Below are 15,551 nucleotides of genomic sequence, written 5' to 3'. Positions count from 1 at the left end.
CATGAAGTTATTTAATCAGTGTGGACAGACTTCTAGGGCAGCTCTTGCGATTCTGTCAATACAGGGATTTTGCCAGCAGGGAGAAGGACGATTGTTTTCTATTACAGAAGAAATCAACAGACTCTAGAAATATGACTTTATTATAAAATTAAAATATACAAATAAAATATATATCTACAGTTAAAATATAGATTAAAAGCAATAAAACAAAAGAGAATAGATCAAAAATAGCAGTAGAGGGTAATAACTTCTGTATAACATACCCCTTTACCAACTATTAAAAGATGATAGAGCAAAAAATTATTATATAACAGGAAAAGACTTGATCAGCAAGCATGTGACAGATACAACTCATGATGGGTGGTCCCCATATGAGTTGTATGTCACATACTATCCAATGGTATGTGTTCCTAATATATTATGATTGTTTGCTGCAAATTATTTTAATAGTTGATAAAGGGGCACATTTCTCCAAAGGCTACTGCATTGCATTATTTTATCATTCTTAATTGCTTTTAATCTGTATTTTAATGTTAACTGTGTATATATATTTTATTTCTGTGTTTTAATTTTATAATAAAGTTCATATTTTATACTTTGCTAGTAGCAGAAAGTTCTTTGATAATATGCTTATCTCAGACTTTATTTCAATAGCTGATTGTTCTATTGTATAATGAAATGGTTAGGACACATTTTAAGTTATTGCACATAGGTTTGGGAAACCCCATTTTAGGAAGGATGTAGATCTGATGGAACCAGGACCGGATTTACATATGAGCTAAACAAGCTATCGCTTAGGGCCTCACATTACAAGGGGCCTTGCTCCATCTTAAAATCCTTTTTTTAATGTTGTCAGGGTTAACAGAGAGAAGAGCCTCATACATGTTATAGCTTTGAGCCACAACAAGTTTAAATCCAGCTCTGGTTGGAAGCCGACCGGGCTAGCCGAGTGGGTAAAGTACCTGCCCGGCAACCCAAAGGTCGCGGGTTCGATTCCCGCCTCGGGCTTGGATCACTGTACTGCAAAAACCTTTGGAGGTGCAATATGGCCACAGAAGCCGATGCGCCAACAACTACCAAATCAAAAAAAAAAAAAAAAAAAAATCTGGTTGGAAAGGGTGCCAAGAAGAACAATAAAATTAGTCGGGGCACAAAAAGTTACTCTTTCCAAGGAAGATTTGAGTTGTGAATTTCAGTGTCTGGAAATAGGCATCTGTAAGGAAATCTGAACATGGTTGGTGCACACACAAAGGGAGATAACCTTAAATTGGAAATGAATGATTGCAAGATAGATATGTATAAATTTGCTTTTAGCCAGAGAGTAATTGATGTTGAAAGAAAATTCCATTGGTGTTGTGGATGAGGGGTAATTGGAATTAAATTTAAAGAAGAATTTTACAAATTATTAGACAGGATTGGCAAATGAAGTGGATATATATTTTTTTTTTAATGACTAATGCTATGTAAGCATATGGGAACTGTATTTCATATTACATACAAAAATAGGCCTTTTTTTTTTTTTTTTTCATATGGACTAAATGTTTTTTCTTGTAAATCATATTATTACAGGAAGTCCTCATTGTTGTTCATCATAGTTACATTCCTAGAACTGTGAATAACTGGACCAATCAACCTCCATATGTACTGACTTGCATGTGATGTGTTGCATGCAAGTTGTGTTTTGAAGGTGAAAAATCATTTTATTTGTATAAAAAGCATATATTATTTGAGATCATATTTATCACTTTTAATAAAATATAAAAATTATTAATTAACAGAAAAGCAATTGGTAGTCAATCCTCTCCTCACTCCATGTGCATCTTGTCTTCTCTCCCACATAATTCATGTTCTCAAGTCGCCAACTGTATTTCTCAAGAACACAAATTATGCACATTAAATAAAACAGCAGAAGTCATCAACTGTTTTTCTCCTTAGTTTAACCTTCATGTAATGTAAACCATAAATAAACAAAAACATCACCTGTTTATTTCTGCAAGGATGCAGATACTGTGGCCTCATTTTTCTTAAAGAAAGAACTGATTTTCAGTTATTTTATTTATTTTTCTCTCTGTAAAGTTCTTCATAACAGGAAATTGCATTTAAAGCAATAAAACCTTTCCACGACTAGCTTTATAAGTTTCTTTATTCACACTTTTGCCAAATTTTTGTTTCACTCATACATGTAAACTCAGTGCCTTGTCTATAATTATCCTCACTTTCATAGGCATGTGCTGTTCATTTATATCCTTGATCTAAATGGCTAAGAGTTTTCCATTCTTTTCATAACATTGCCTCATTCTTTTTACTTTGGTGGCATCCATGGAAATAACATTTTGTGCAGAACTTCTAAATACAGCTGTTTTTTTTTTTTTTTTTTTTTCACAAGCAGATCTTGCCAAATTTGGCAACATCTTGTGTAATGTCCACTGACTTCAGATGTGCAAATTATTTTCAACTTGTACTATGAGTCATGTTTTTAATCTTTTCCTTTTATAACAAAAAAAATCATCAGTTGCTATTGCAGGCCATTTAGAATTAAGCAAGTATAATTTTTACATGTAGGTATCAATTTCATTAGAAAATTTATACTAATTTCATTAATAATAAGTATATTAAAATACTGGAAGATATTTTTAGCTTTTTTAAATAATTATTTAAAATATTTAAATAACTGAAAGTAACGTTAAGGTTGCAATGAAATTTATAAAAAATTTTGAGAAATTCTCAATAAATAATAAATATACATAGAAAATTATTAACAGCAGTATTACCCAATGTGAGCTATCACTGACTGGGCCCACTATCACGAGGTCAAGCTAGATAGTTGCCAGTGTAGCATATTTCACGTTTCTAATGTAGCAATATTACCACTTAGTAAGTTGCATATATAGCTGTTCTCTATCAAAAGAAGCATTTTATTTTATTCTATGGGCAGTTTATTTAATTCTCTATTTGTTAGAATTGTACAGAAAATGTTTTTTCCTAATTGTCACTTCCTTTTTTCAGCATGTGACTGCAATAGAGATGGTTCTTCTACACTTCAGTGTAAAAGAGAGGATGGATCCTGTGTGTGCCTTAAAGGTATTGCTGGTGAACGGTGCGATCGTTGTGCACGGGGTTACACTGGTCAGTCTCCTTACTGTGATCCCTGTGGAGAATGTTTTGACAATTGGGATCGTATACTTCAAGAGTTGAAAGGTAAAGCTCTAAAATTGTGCTCCTGCTTCATAAATTAAATTTGTGCAAAACAGAATTTGTAAACAGTCATATAACTAATCTATAATAATTGATTGCACTAATTTTTTGCTGAAGTCAGATTTACAGTGCTTTAAATCAATTCTTTCCTTTTAATAAAATATGACAAGGCTTGGGTTAATCATACTTTGACCATTTTCTCATTCCAAACATTTGTAATTAATTTTGTATAAAAAATACAAATATAAAAAGCAGATACAGTGGAGCCTTAATATCTCCCTTTTTTTGTAAATTTGTTAAACATACCCCACATGAGTACAAAACTAGCTAAACAAACTGTTATAGGCTTGATTTTCTAGAGCATGTCTAGAACTGTTCATATTGAATTGTTCATTTTCTCCAACCTCTAGCAATTCTCTTCTACATACTGCACAGTCTTTCATCATAAAATGAAAACCTTCATAGCTAGCATTTCTGAATTTAATTTTTCTAGAAAGAAAGTCCTTATTTTGGACATTGGTTAGCTGAACAAGCAACTTCTTTCAAAACTGCTTGCGACAAAGGTTTTTTAGATGTAGATTTATCACCTTAACAAGTTGAAACTGTTCATAATTGCAACTTCAGAAAACCAGAAAAAACTTCCTACACAATTTCATTGATTTTCAACTGATTGAATAGCAGAAAAATAATAGTCCACTCTCTCTCTCTACACCACCCATATTTCTTGTGTATTCCCAAATAGTGACTGACTTGCCAATTTCAAAGTTTTCCTTCCTTTTTTTTGTACTTTTCCTGTTACTTTAGTTTCAGTATTATAGAAAGTATAATGCAATAAGCAAGTATTCACTCGTTGATAAAGGGATGCATCACTCCAGAAGCTACTAGTATGTTATATTATTTTTTCACTTTTAACACCTTTACTGCCAGCTTGACCTACAACCTTTATAAATTGAATTCAACAATTACAGCATTGAGGCAATTTGGACTAGGGAGGGCAGAGACATTTGTGAGCTTTCTTCTCTCTATGGTTGAATTAGTCAGCCGTTGGTGAAGACTGCTTGAGAAAAATATCAGGTTTTTCTTTCATCAAATTGGAAGAAAACAATTCTTAGAGTTGGGTGGTTTTTTTGTGTCCAAGTGGATTAAAAATCCAGTGATGCATGTGTGCCAACGTGATGTGCAGTTACCATGTTAATCTGTGTTGTAAAATATTAAAACAGATTAACATGTGTATGCATCATATATTTTTTAATTTCATATTTTATGATTTTATGTGTTCAAGTTTTCTTTGTGGTCTTCATCTCTGGTGATAATCTTTTCCTTTTCCTTAACAATGACTGTTAGGTGTATATTTGGTTAAAGTTTTCTTCTGTTTGAATACTGATGAACAACTGCTAATTCTCTGGATTTATAATGGAAAATCTGACTTTTTTTTTTTTTTTTTTTTTTTTTTTTTACTGAATTTGACTCCTCTGTGTCACTTTGTAATATAATTGGTTACATAGAGTTTCTCTGTCTTTTTGCAAAAAGACAGAGAAACTGAATCAATGTTAATCTACAGTCACACTGAAAATTTCAAGTAACTTTCTCACTGTAAGCTGTTAGTCTCTTTTAGCCATGGCTGATAATCATTCCCCACCTAGTGAAGGTCCTTATGCCAGAACCTTTTACAGCAGGTATGGAAAGCAAAGTGATGGAGGAACATTGATTATATTAAATTTTTACAAATTGCTGTAAAATGAATCACTAAAATTTTTAAAAAATTTAACTCTGACTGTTCACACCAAATTCCATTACTTCTATGCATACAAATAACAGTGCATACAGTGCATACAAATAACAGTGTGCACAAGTTGTAATCATATGCATTGTTTATAAAGAAATGCTTATTTAATAAAGTCTACTTACTTAAAGCATTGATCTGATTTCTGGTTTTATTTGATAATTTTCTTGAAATATTCCAGTTAGGGTATCTTTTCATTTTTTAATTCTACAAAGCTCTTTTTTCATTGAGAGCAAAATTACCATATTTTTCTTCATCCATAGTGCACACAATCAGAAACAAAACCACTTTGAGTGATCAGCAAGGACCAGTGGTCCTCTGAATAAATTCACTTCCACCCTGACTAGTTACATACTATGTGATAAAAGGTTTGATTGTACCATGTCTCAAGGCTTCATATAATCAGAAATTTGACAAAAATAAGACTGCAATTACATAATCATGTGACTGAACCCTATACTGGTAACCCATATCAATTGAATATACTGTTTTAGAATCTCTCTGATGTGATTATAAAAAGTACGTTAATGGAACAGTAGTCAAGTACAGACATGCTGGATTTCTTTGGCAGTAGATCATCTTATCTGGATGAGTTTGTTAAACTGTATTTATTCAATGTATTCTGAATTAAACATCATTACATTAGCAATGATATATTGCTAAATTGATGTATGGGTTTAGATACATGATATGAACAAAATTCTTATATATACTTCTTTTTATTATCCCCCACCACTAAAGAACTGCTAGTACAACTTGAAGAGCACAATAAATAAATTTTCAATATATCAGTATTTTATGATATATCACTAGGATATCAATATATGATTTTCTATTACCACATGATCAATATATTGATTTATTATTATTATTATTTATTTTATTTTATTTTTTTTTTTTGTTTTGCCATATCTACTTTCCAGCTAATGCAGAATCAATGCCTACATGACAGAATTTAACTCTTGCAGTCTCAGTCAGGAAGCATAGGCTGCGAAACTGTTTACCAGGGTAGGGGAAACCACTGACCCACACTTTCCCCTTAGGTTTTATTACTTGTTCATTGAGAACTAGTACTAAAATCTCATTGCAAGTGTGTAGGCCCTACATGTGAAATTTTCAGAACTTTCTGATATTTCTTTCAAGCCATTTATGCCACGAAAACTTCAGCAAAGGCTCAGGCATCTGGCTTTGTGCAGTTTTTGCTAATGTGATAATTGCTATGCTATTGAGTTAATTATGATAACAGGCATGAACTTAAAGTTTGTGAATGTAGGGCTGGCTTAAGTAAGAGTATCACCCTCCATAAAAGTCCAATATGTCTTTTAGTCATTGCTACCCCACCCAGTAAACATAAAGATGCATTCGGAAACAAGTGTTCCTACTTCAGAACCACAGAGTAGAATACTCTGTACACAGAACATCCACCGTCAAAAACTACAATGTCACATACGAATTACTTCTTCCTCACTCTCACAAAAGGAGAATTTCGAACAAGTGTGTCAATGCATGCAAATGTATTTCATTTCAAGTGGCTGAAAATGAAACTTAGGGCAAACAAACTGTTTTATGGTAAGATCCTTTGTCATGTTGGCAGTCAGTTAACGGATTACTGTATGATATGAAGACAGCAGGCATGACTTAACAAGTTTACCCATGCCATGAATATAGATAGTAATAAAATTTATTATATTTGTTTGATGAAAATCAAAAAGAAATTTATCTTTTGCTCTTGATGGTGAAAACAAGTGATAAATACAAACATTTTCAGACAGTGAAACTCTGTGCAATCATTGCTCTCACTTTCCACTCCTATAGAGTGAGTGGAGGATGGGGGAAATAGCATTTTGAAATATGAAAATTCACACCATGCTAAAATGAAATTACAAGTGTGTCAACACATGCAAACATGTTTCATTTCAAGCGGCTGAAAATGAAACAGGTCAAACAAACTGTTTTACAATAAGATCCCCTGTCATGTTGGCAGTCAGTTAACGGATTACTGCATGATATGAAGACAGCAGGCATGTATAAGGTATTGTAGGAAGTTTTCTTTTAGCGAGTTGTCGATTTCTGGAACAGCTCGCCTTCACAGGTATTGAGGCTGACAGTTTGAATAAATTCAAAGGTCAACCAGATAGCTATCTGTGTGAGGAGGGATGCATATAATGTTTTTTCTTATTCTACTTGCTTTTTTTTTTCTTTTTCCACCCAGCCAATGCAGCAAAAGCCTGTGGCTTCCATGCACTATATGGCTAATATTACTTTTTAGATAAAATAAATCTTAATATTAGATTTTTAATTATTTATTAAAAATTGTACATGTGTTCTAATTTTTCTTTCTAAGAATCCAAAAATACAGAAAGTCTCTGGTCCCAAGCTTTCTGAATAAGGAGTTTGGTACTTTTTATTTCTTTTTTTTTTTTCTTTCTTCCAACCAAAGAATTGACCTTAATTCTTCCATAATTAGAAAAGATCTGTTCTAGAGTTGTAAAGTTTAATGTTACAGGCCATACCTGTCCAGCTGGAACTGAGGTTAAATATACCTGACTTTCTGGTATGAATTTCTGCTCATTAATACTAAGGATAGTATTTATTCATCATGTTGCTTTTTAATTATATTTTTTAACCCAGTAGTTAGCATAAGCATTAGCATTAGTAGAGGCATACGATGCAAGAAAGGAAACTTGTGCAGCATCAGCTAAAAAAAAAAAAAAAAAAAAAAACTCCCATTTCACCACTCCATTCGTTCAAAATGCCTGTCCAGCTCAGCCTTAAATTTATTTAGGCTATCAACTTCCACAACAAAAGATGGAAGTCTTTTCCACCAATCAACCACCTGCTGGCTAAAGGCAAATTTCTGCACATCTATTCCACAACTGTCTTTTCTCAATTTGAATCTATGCCCCCTCAGATTCTTAAACTGAGCAAGAGGAAGAATCCCATCAGCATTCAGTTTACTCAACCCATTCAAGGCCTTATACACATCAATCAGATCACCTTGCAGGTGCCTATGCCTACTCTCCAGGTGCTGCAATTTGCAGAACTTAAGCCTTTCTTGGTCAGAGCCCCCCTTTGTTCCCCTCACCAATCTTGTTGCCCTTCTTTGTACTCGTTCTAGCAACTCTACATCCTTCCAAAAATGAAGCCTCCAGACCTGTACACAGTACTCTAGATGTGGCCTGACCATTGCCTTGTATAACGGGATAATCACCTCCCTGTCCCTGCTAGCAAAATTCCTATATATCATTGACAAAACTCCATGACCTGCCCTGGCAGCCCATCTGCACTGCTCAGAGGACTTCATATTTGACTGCACAATTACCCCAGGTCTTTTTCACTTTCCACTTCCCTGAGTGTAGTACCACACAGTTGGTATGTTTCTCTTGGGTTATTGCTACCCATATGCAGTACTTTGGCAATGTTAAACTTCAGTTGCCACTTCTTAGCCCATTTGCCCAATTTATCTAGATCCAGTTGGAGTAGCATACTGTTTTTACTGTCATTAACAACCCTGCCAACATTTGTATCATCTGCAGACTTGGACATTAATTTTGATATACCTTCATCAATATCATTCATGAATATACAAAACAACAATGGGCCTAGCACCGAACCCTGGGGAACTTCACTAATAACATTTATCCACGAAGAGCAGTGTCCATTGATTACCACTCTCTATCGTCTCCCACTCAACCATCCCTTTATCCATTGTAGAAATTTACCCTTAATGCCATACCTCTCCAATTTGTACAGCAGTCTTCCTTGTGCAACAGTATCAAAAGCTTTCCTGAAATCCAAGTACAGCAGACTCTCGGTTTACCAGGACACTTCAAGATTCCAAATTAAAAAGAAAAGAAAAGAAAAAAAAAAAACAACCAGAAATCATAAAATTCAAGTAATATATAGAATAGGTATAGACAGATGTTTTGCAAGTCATAAAAAAGCGACAAGCGACATTATAAGTCATCATTGGGATATTAGTGTACCTATTATCTTGCAATTCTGCTGTCTTCACTCCCACCGCTCAAAAAAAAAAAAAAAAAAAAAAAGAAGAAGAAAGAGAACAAATGTTTAGTTTGTTTTAGTGCGTTGCGTCGATTGTTGTATTCCGTTGCACCGCAAAAAGACAAATTTTGTTTTGTTATTTATGTCAGGGATGTTGAAATTTTTTTTTATAGTAAAAAAATTTTTTTTTGTTTAGAAATCGCGAAAATGATGGGTAAACACAAAAGAGTTGCGCTTTCAGTTAAAGAAAAATTTGAAATTATTCAAAAGTTTTGAAAATGGTGCATCCATTAAATCTCTAATGAACCATTATAATGTTGGTGACCAAACCATACGCAACATCGTAAAAAATATAGAAAAGATATAGACTTAAAATCGAAATTGCAAAAAATAAAGGGAAGCATCATATTGGACACGCAAGTAGTGCGTGGTACGTTTTTTATCTATTGCCATATTTTTTACGTAGGTTGCTGAACATTTTCCGATACAGTAAGTCCCCGACTTACATAACTATGCATTTACGTAAATTTTTTTCCACTCTTTTTTTTTTTTTTTTTTTTTTTTTTTTTAGGATTGTAAAATTTAAAACGAACAAAAAAAATAAATGAAATAAGCAATCAATAATGATCACTGCATGCACAAATTGCACAAGTGAGATACGAAGTAACAAGCAAAAAAAATAGGAAAGAAGAGTTCTTACAATTTATTTATGGTTTTTTTTTTTATATGACTGAAGATTTCAGTGAAGGGGCAACGCATTTCACCATAATAATGTAAAAACACACAGAATTCCAGCTATCGGTATTATCGCAAATACAATAAGATCAAGTTTACCACCTGTTTATAATTAGATGCACAAACAGAAAAGTCCAATAATACGGAACGTGTGAATTGTTTTTATTGTTCTATGGTAGTGACCTCCAGAAATGTGCTTTAGCAAAATGTGAGCTCTCGCGGGGTGATAATAGTGACTTTTCACCTAAACCCTGTGGAGTTATTTACAGAAAATTTCATTGACTGTTATCATGGTGCCGACTAAGAGAATAAGTGACAGCGCTACTAGTAAATCTACCAATAAAAGGAAAGCGGTCGATTTGGATCAGAAAATTAAACTAATAAGTATGTATGAAAATGGTCAAACATTAACAAGTATTGCGCGGAATTCAGATTTGTCAATAATAATATAGTAGCAATATGTTACTAGTCATTCCTAAGTTGCGTAAAACTCGACGAAGTAAGAAGTCCTGGAATGTATCTCTTACATATGTCGGGGACTTCTGTATTTTTGGATTAACCGGAAAATCGATTATCCGGGATTTGTTTTTTACCATCTATCCCGGAAAATCGAGAATCTACTGTATATGATATCAAAATTATTTTTGACATTCAGTTCCTTTGTGGCTACATCATAGTATCCAATCAAATTAGTCAAACAAGACTTTAACAATTTAACAAACCCATGCTGTGTCTTAACTGTTACTGCAGTCTTGTCTAGATGATGCTACAATGCTTCTTTAACCAGTGACTCCATTATTTTCCCTGGAACATAAGTTAACTTGAGAACCCCCTTTGTGAATTGGTGATACTTTTACACACCTCCAGTCCATGGGGACCTCCCCTGAGTTCAAGGAAGCTCTCATAATTATGGCTAAGGGTTTGCTTACTTGCTTTGCTTCCTCCTTTAATATAACTGGATAGATCCTGTCCACCCCAGGTGCCTTCCTTATGTTTAACTTCAACAATTTCTCCTCCATGTTATGCTCAATTATTATCACTTAGCTTCCTGTTAGAGTTTGATAAACCTCTGGTATTCCCCTCATTGTATAACTCCTCATGTGTGAATTCACTTTATCAGATACCTGAGCATAACATCAATAGTCAACCCATCTATGTTAAGTGGTCCAATCTGATTCATCCATTTCCTTCTAGAGTTTACTTAAGTAAAGAACTCTTTGCTGTTTTTCGTTGCATCCTTTACCAACGATTTCTGGTAATCTGCCTTTGCCTGCCTAACCTCCTTTGCGACATGATTACAGACAAGCTTAGCACAGGCTTCTGTGTCACCTGATAATTTATATGCATCCCATATATTTTTCTTCTCTGCCATGAGCCTCATTAATCATCTGACATCCATTTAGGCCTGAACCTTGAACAGTATTTCTTAGATGGAATGAAAAGCCTAGTAACCTCCAAGATTAAGTCTCTGAAGGCCTCCCATTTAGAATTCAACATTGATAACATCATCAGTTGATCCCACTATACAGAATTTAAAAATTGTCTGAGACCCCTGTAGTCATCTTTACGAAAGCAAAAGCCCTTCCCTTTAGCCTTGATGGTAGTTACATCTTTAAGTAATTCCCATATCAGTACATTGTGATCACTGTCACCCAGTGGTTCCTTTATCTGCAGATTCTTAATTCATGAATAATCACTGTTGATAATGAGATCAAGAGTATTACTCTATCTGGTTGCCTCTCGAACATGCTGCTGTAGAAAACCGTCATCCAAAATTCCGAAAAAGTCTTGCTACTGTGCGAGTGACGAATCCACAAGTTCCAGTCAATATCTGGAAAGTTAAAATCTCACATTATAAGACATTCTGATTTACTGGCCCACTCTATTTCTCTGCACAGTTGCTCATTTTACTCATCAGTGCTTATGTCAGACTGAACATTGCATTGTCCACCAACACCAATTAGATGCACTTCCTTAGATTTTATGTGTTTCTTAACTAACAGCATAACCCCTCCTCCCTTCCTGTTCTGTCTGTCCTTTCTGTACACATTGTACTCCCTAAATTCCAATTCTGCACTGCTTATATCTTTGTGACACATCTCTGATATCCCAACAATATCTGCCTTTGATATCTTGACTATCACTTCAAGCTCATCAAATTTATTAACTACACTCCTAGCATTGGTGTACATGCAAGTATATAAGCACCTGTTTCTACTCAGTTAGCCTAACACAGCCCATGTATTTATTTGTTCCACTATGACTCCCAACAGTCCTGGAAATCTCCATTGCCTTGCTTCCATGCTGCTACTCATTCTAATAGAAGTAGTGCAAGAATCACTTTTGCCTCTGCCTGCGGCCACCGTTAACTTTTTAGTCTGTGTATCCCCCCAAGCTAGCAGTTTTCCGACCCACCTAACACTGCCTCGATAGCATCAACAAATATTCTTGCACCCTTTCTATTTAAGTGTACTCCATCCCTGTAGAAGCAGTCTCTCGTGTCAACAAGCACAGACCAGGCTGAAAAAAATTCTATTCCTTGAGCCTTGCACAATCTCTCCGGGGCCGAATTGATTGACAAGGATCTCATCATATACTCCCTCCTATTGTGTCTGGGCAGAATTGCAGACACTTTCACATTTAACCCTAACTTGTGACTTTTTTTTCAACGTTGACCTGTATTCCTTAAGGTGTTCTCTTAAGGGGGCCTAATGCTTCTAGGTTCTAATGTAGGCTCTTTAGCACCCTGCCGATGGTTGACATGCAATCGGGATGGTCATTACTTGTTCCATCTGCCGCATCCCTTTGAGTTTCATGAGACCTGAGCAGATTTGCTCCAAAATAACCACACATTCAATTTTGGTTAAAGATTAATGGCCGAAAACTTTTCACACCTACCTAAATATCAACAAAACTTTATTTGAGCAGTTTTTGAAATGAATATGATTAGTTTACTTGAAGTTACATTTATAAAGCACCTGTCAGTTCTCTGTTTGTGTGAGTATTTTTCTTCTGCTTCATCGTACTAGTTTCAGTGTCACCATAAGCTAAACAACTATGTTTCTTGACTATTGGTTAATGCATCTTCTACAGAAATTAGGTATTATTAATATTATCTCTTTTTTTTCTCCTTAAGGGGTTTTTTCCCCCCATCCCATGACTTGCACTGGTACCATGTGAATGGGATAGTTGTTATGTTCGGTTACTATTATTGGTCAAAGAATTTTCTGACTATCCTATAGATGTTCAGGATCACTGCTTTCTGGAATTCCTTAAAGTGTTCTCTAGGAGGCCTAATGCTGCTAGGTTCTTATGTAGGCTCTTTGGCACCATGCTGATGGTTGACACATGATTGGGATGGTCATTACTTGTTCCATGTGCTTCGTCCCTTTGACTTCCTGTCTAGAGTCTATGTAGATCCTAATCTTTTTCTTGTAGGTTTTCTGGAGGTTGCTGGTGTTGGGTACTGCTATTTTGATCATACAGGTAGGTCTTTTCCTCCTTTTCAGTGAGGGTTATATCTGGTCTGTTGTGTGGGATCATCTCTGTTCCCAGTACAACTTGTGAGTATGGATCTCTATTTCATATTTGTTATCATTATCATCAGCCATTTCCAGTCCACTGCAGGATGAAGGCCTCTCCAGCAAATTTCTAGTTCTTTCTGTTTTGTGCAATGGGCATCCATTTACTACCCACAAACTGGTAAATTTCATCTGTCCATCTCTGTCGTTGTCTTCTAGGTTTTCTTCTAGCTCCTCTTGAGTACCATTCTGTTATCTTCTTAGTCCATCTGTTTTCATGTCTTTGAGCTATGTGTCCTCAAGACCATTTTAGATCTTTAGTTTTGATAAGAATGTCCTTTACTTGAGTTTGAAGCCTAATCTGTGTGTTTCTCTTCTTATCTAACAGTCTGATTCCTAATATAATTCATTCCATTCTTTGCTGTGTAGTTTCAGCTTCTCTTCCATTCTTTTGGTGAGGGCCCAAGTTTCACTTCCATAAGTCATGGTTGGCACCTCCGTAGCCAAGTGGGCTGGAGCAGCAGTGCGTAGCACATGCTTCTTGATTAGACTGGGGTTCAAGCCCGTGACTACCAAACACGGAGGATGCAGAAAGGTCAGGGAATGACCACCGCATATCTCTGGAGCAATATGGCCTTAGTTGCTAATGCTCCTAAAAATCAAATAACAAACAAGTCATGGTGGGGAGTATACATTAATTCATTATTTTACATTTCAGACAAATTGGGATATTGCTCCTGAGTATGTGACTATATTTCCTGAATGCTACCCATCCAAAATTTATTCTTCTCTTGACTTCCAGCCATTTTTCATTATTACAGCCGATGACTTGTCCCAGATAAGTATATGACTCCACTTTTTCAATTACTGCTCCTTCAGTCATTATATCCATTTTTGTGCCATTCTTGTTCATCATTACTTTTGTTTTAGCCATATTTATCTTTAGTCCGAAATCCTTACTAACTCTGCATAACTGATTAAGATTTTCCTCTAATTCTTTGGGATCATGGCTTATGACCACAATGTAATCTGGAAATTTTCAATGGTTTAGGTACTCTCCATTCACATTGACCCCTTTCTGCAACCAGTCTAATTCTCTGAAAGCTTCCTCAAGGGCAGCAGTAAACAACTTTGGAGATATTGTGTATCCTTGTCGAACTCCTTTTTCAATTTTAAATTTGCTACTGTCTTTGTCTAGTCTAATAAAGGAGGTAGCATTCTCATATATTTTTTTCAAAATCATCATAATAAATGGGGTATCTATGCCTTGTCTTTCCAGTGCCCCAAACATTGCCTTATGCTGTATGGAGTCAAATGCCTTTTCATAATCCACAAATCCAGGCATAATGGTGTTTTATATTCATTTGCTTTCTCCATTAGTTGTGATATTACGTGAAGGTGATCCATAGTTGAGAATCCTGTCCTAAAGCCAGCTTGCTGTTTCGGTTGATTCTCATCAAGTATTCTTTATAATCTGTTAATAATGATCAACTAGTATTTCTTTGCTAGCTTCTGATGTAGTATCTTGGAGACTTGGTCATGCCTATGAGTGTACTGTGTCTGGGTGATGTGCTGGATTGTTTCTGGGGCAAGGTGGCATTGTGGACATGTGTTGTCTCTCACTCTGGGGTCCATGGCAATCGATTTTCTGTAGTTCCTGATGTTGATTACCTGGTCTTGGATGGCAAGCATGAATGCTTTGGTCTCAGGGAAAGGCATCCAACTGGTGAGCTGTGAGTGGGAGGACACCTTATCTATATAGGGGCGCCTCCGTAGCCAGGTGGGAAGGAGCAGCAGTGCATAGCACACGCTTCTTGATTAGACAGGGGTTCGAGCCCGTCACCACCAAATACGGAAGATGCGGAAAGGTCAGGAAATGACCACCGCATATCCCGGAGCAATATGGCCTTAGTTGCTAATGCTCCTAAAAACCAAATAACAAACAAACAAACATTATCTATATAGTCTTGATGAAGGCCATTGTAATGCCTGAAATTATTATTATTATTGATGTAAAGTGGTTTCTTGTTTCACACATTTGTCTGTTTATTCATTTATTATGCAGAAATCAGCCTGGCCTCAAAACCTATCTTCTGAGATTGCTCCTATTCTGGATCATCTTTTCACACTTTCTTATTCTACTATTCTACTGGTGTTTTTCTTCTGCTTGGAAATTTGCTCATATCCAACTAGTTCCTGAAACATGACAAATATCTTCCTTCCAATTATCACTCCATTCTAGAGAAGCCCCTGATCCACCAGCTTTTAAACCATCTCAGTGCCTTCCACCTGGCCAATGTGGCCTCACTTCT

At 35.5% G+C, this 15,551-nt stretch overlaps 1 protein-coding gene across 7 annotated transcripts in view; it reads left to right on the top strand.

The window, feature by feature from the left end:
- The window catches only part of LanB1 (laminin subunit beta-1), a 503,856-nt gene that overhangs the window by 361,777 nt on the left and 126,528 nt on the right, over nt 1-15,551 (top strand). For all 7 annotated transcript variants that reach the window (XM_090369708.1, XM_090369709.1, XM_090369712.1 and 4 more), the window contains one exon: nt 3,007-3,198. In XM_090369708.1, coding sequence (XP_090225834.1) covers nt 3,007-3,198 — 192 coding nt within the window. The remainder of the gene's footprint in view (nt 1-3,006; nt 3,199-15,551) is intronic.

This window comes from Mastigoproctus giganteus, chromosome 3 (assembly GCF_048544385.1).
Source record: "Mastigoproctus giganteus isolate SK-2022 chromosome 3, ASM4854438v1, whole genome shotgun sequence".
In the NCBI taxonomy this organism is placed as follows: domain Eukaryota; kingdom Metazoa; phylum Arthropoda; class Arachnida; order Uropygi; family Thelyphonidae; genus Mastigoproctus; species Mastigoproctus giganteus.
Note: the sequence above shows the minus strand (reverse complement) of the source record. Positions and strands in the feature narration are given on the sequence as shown.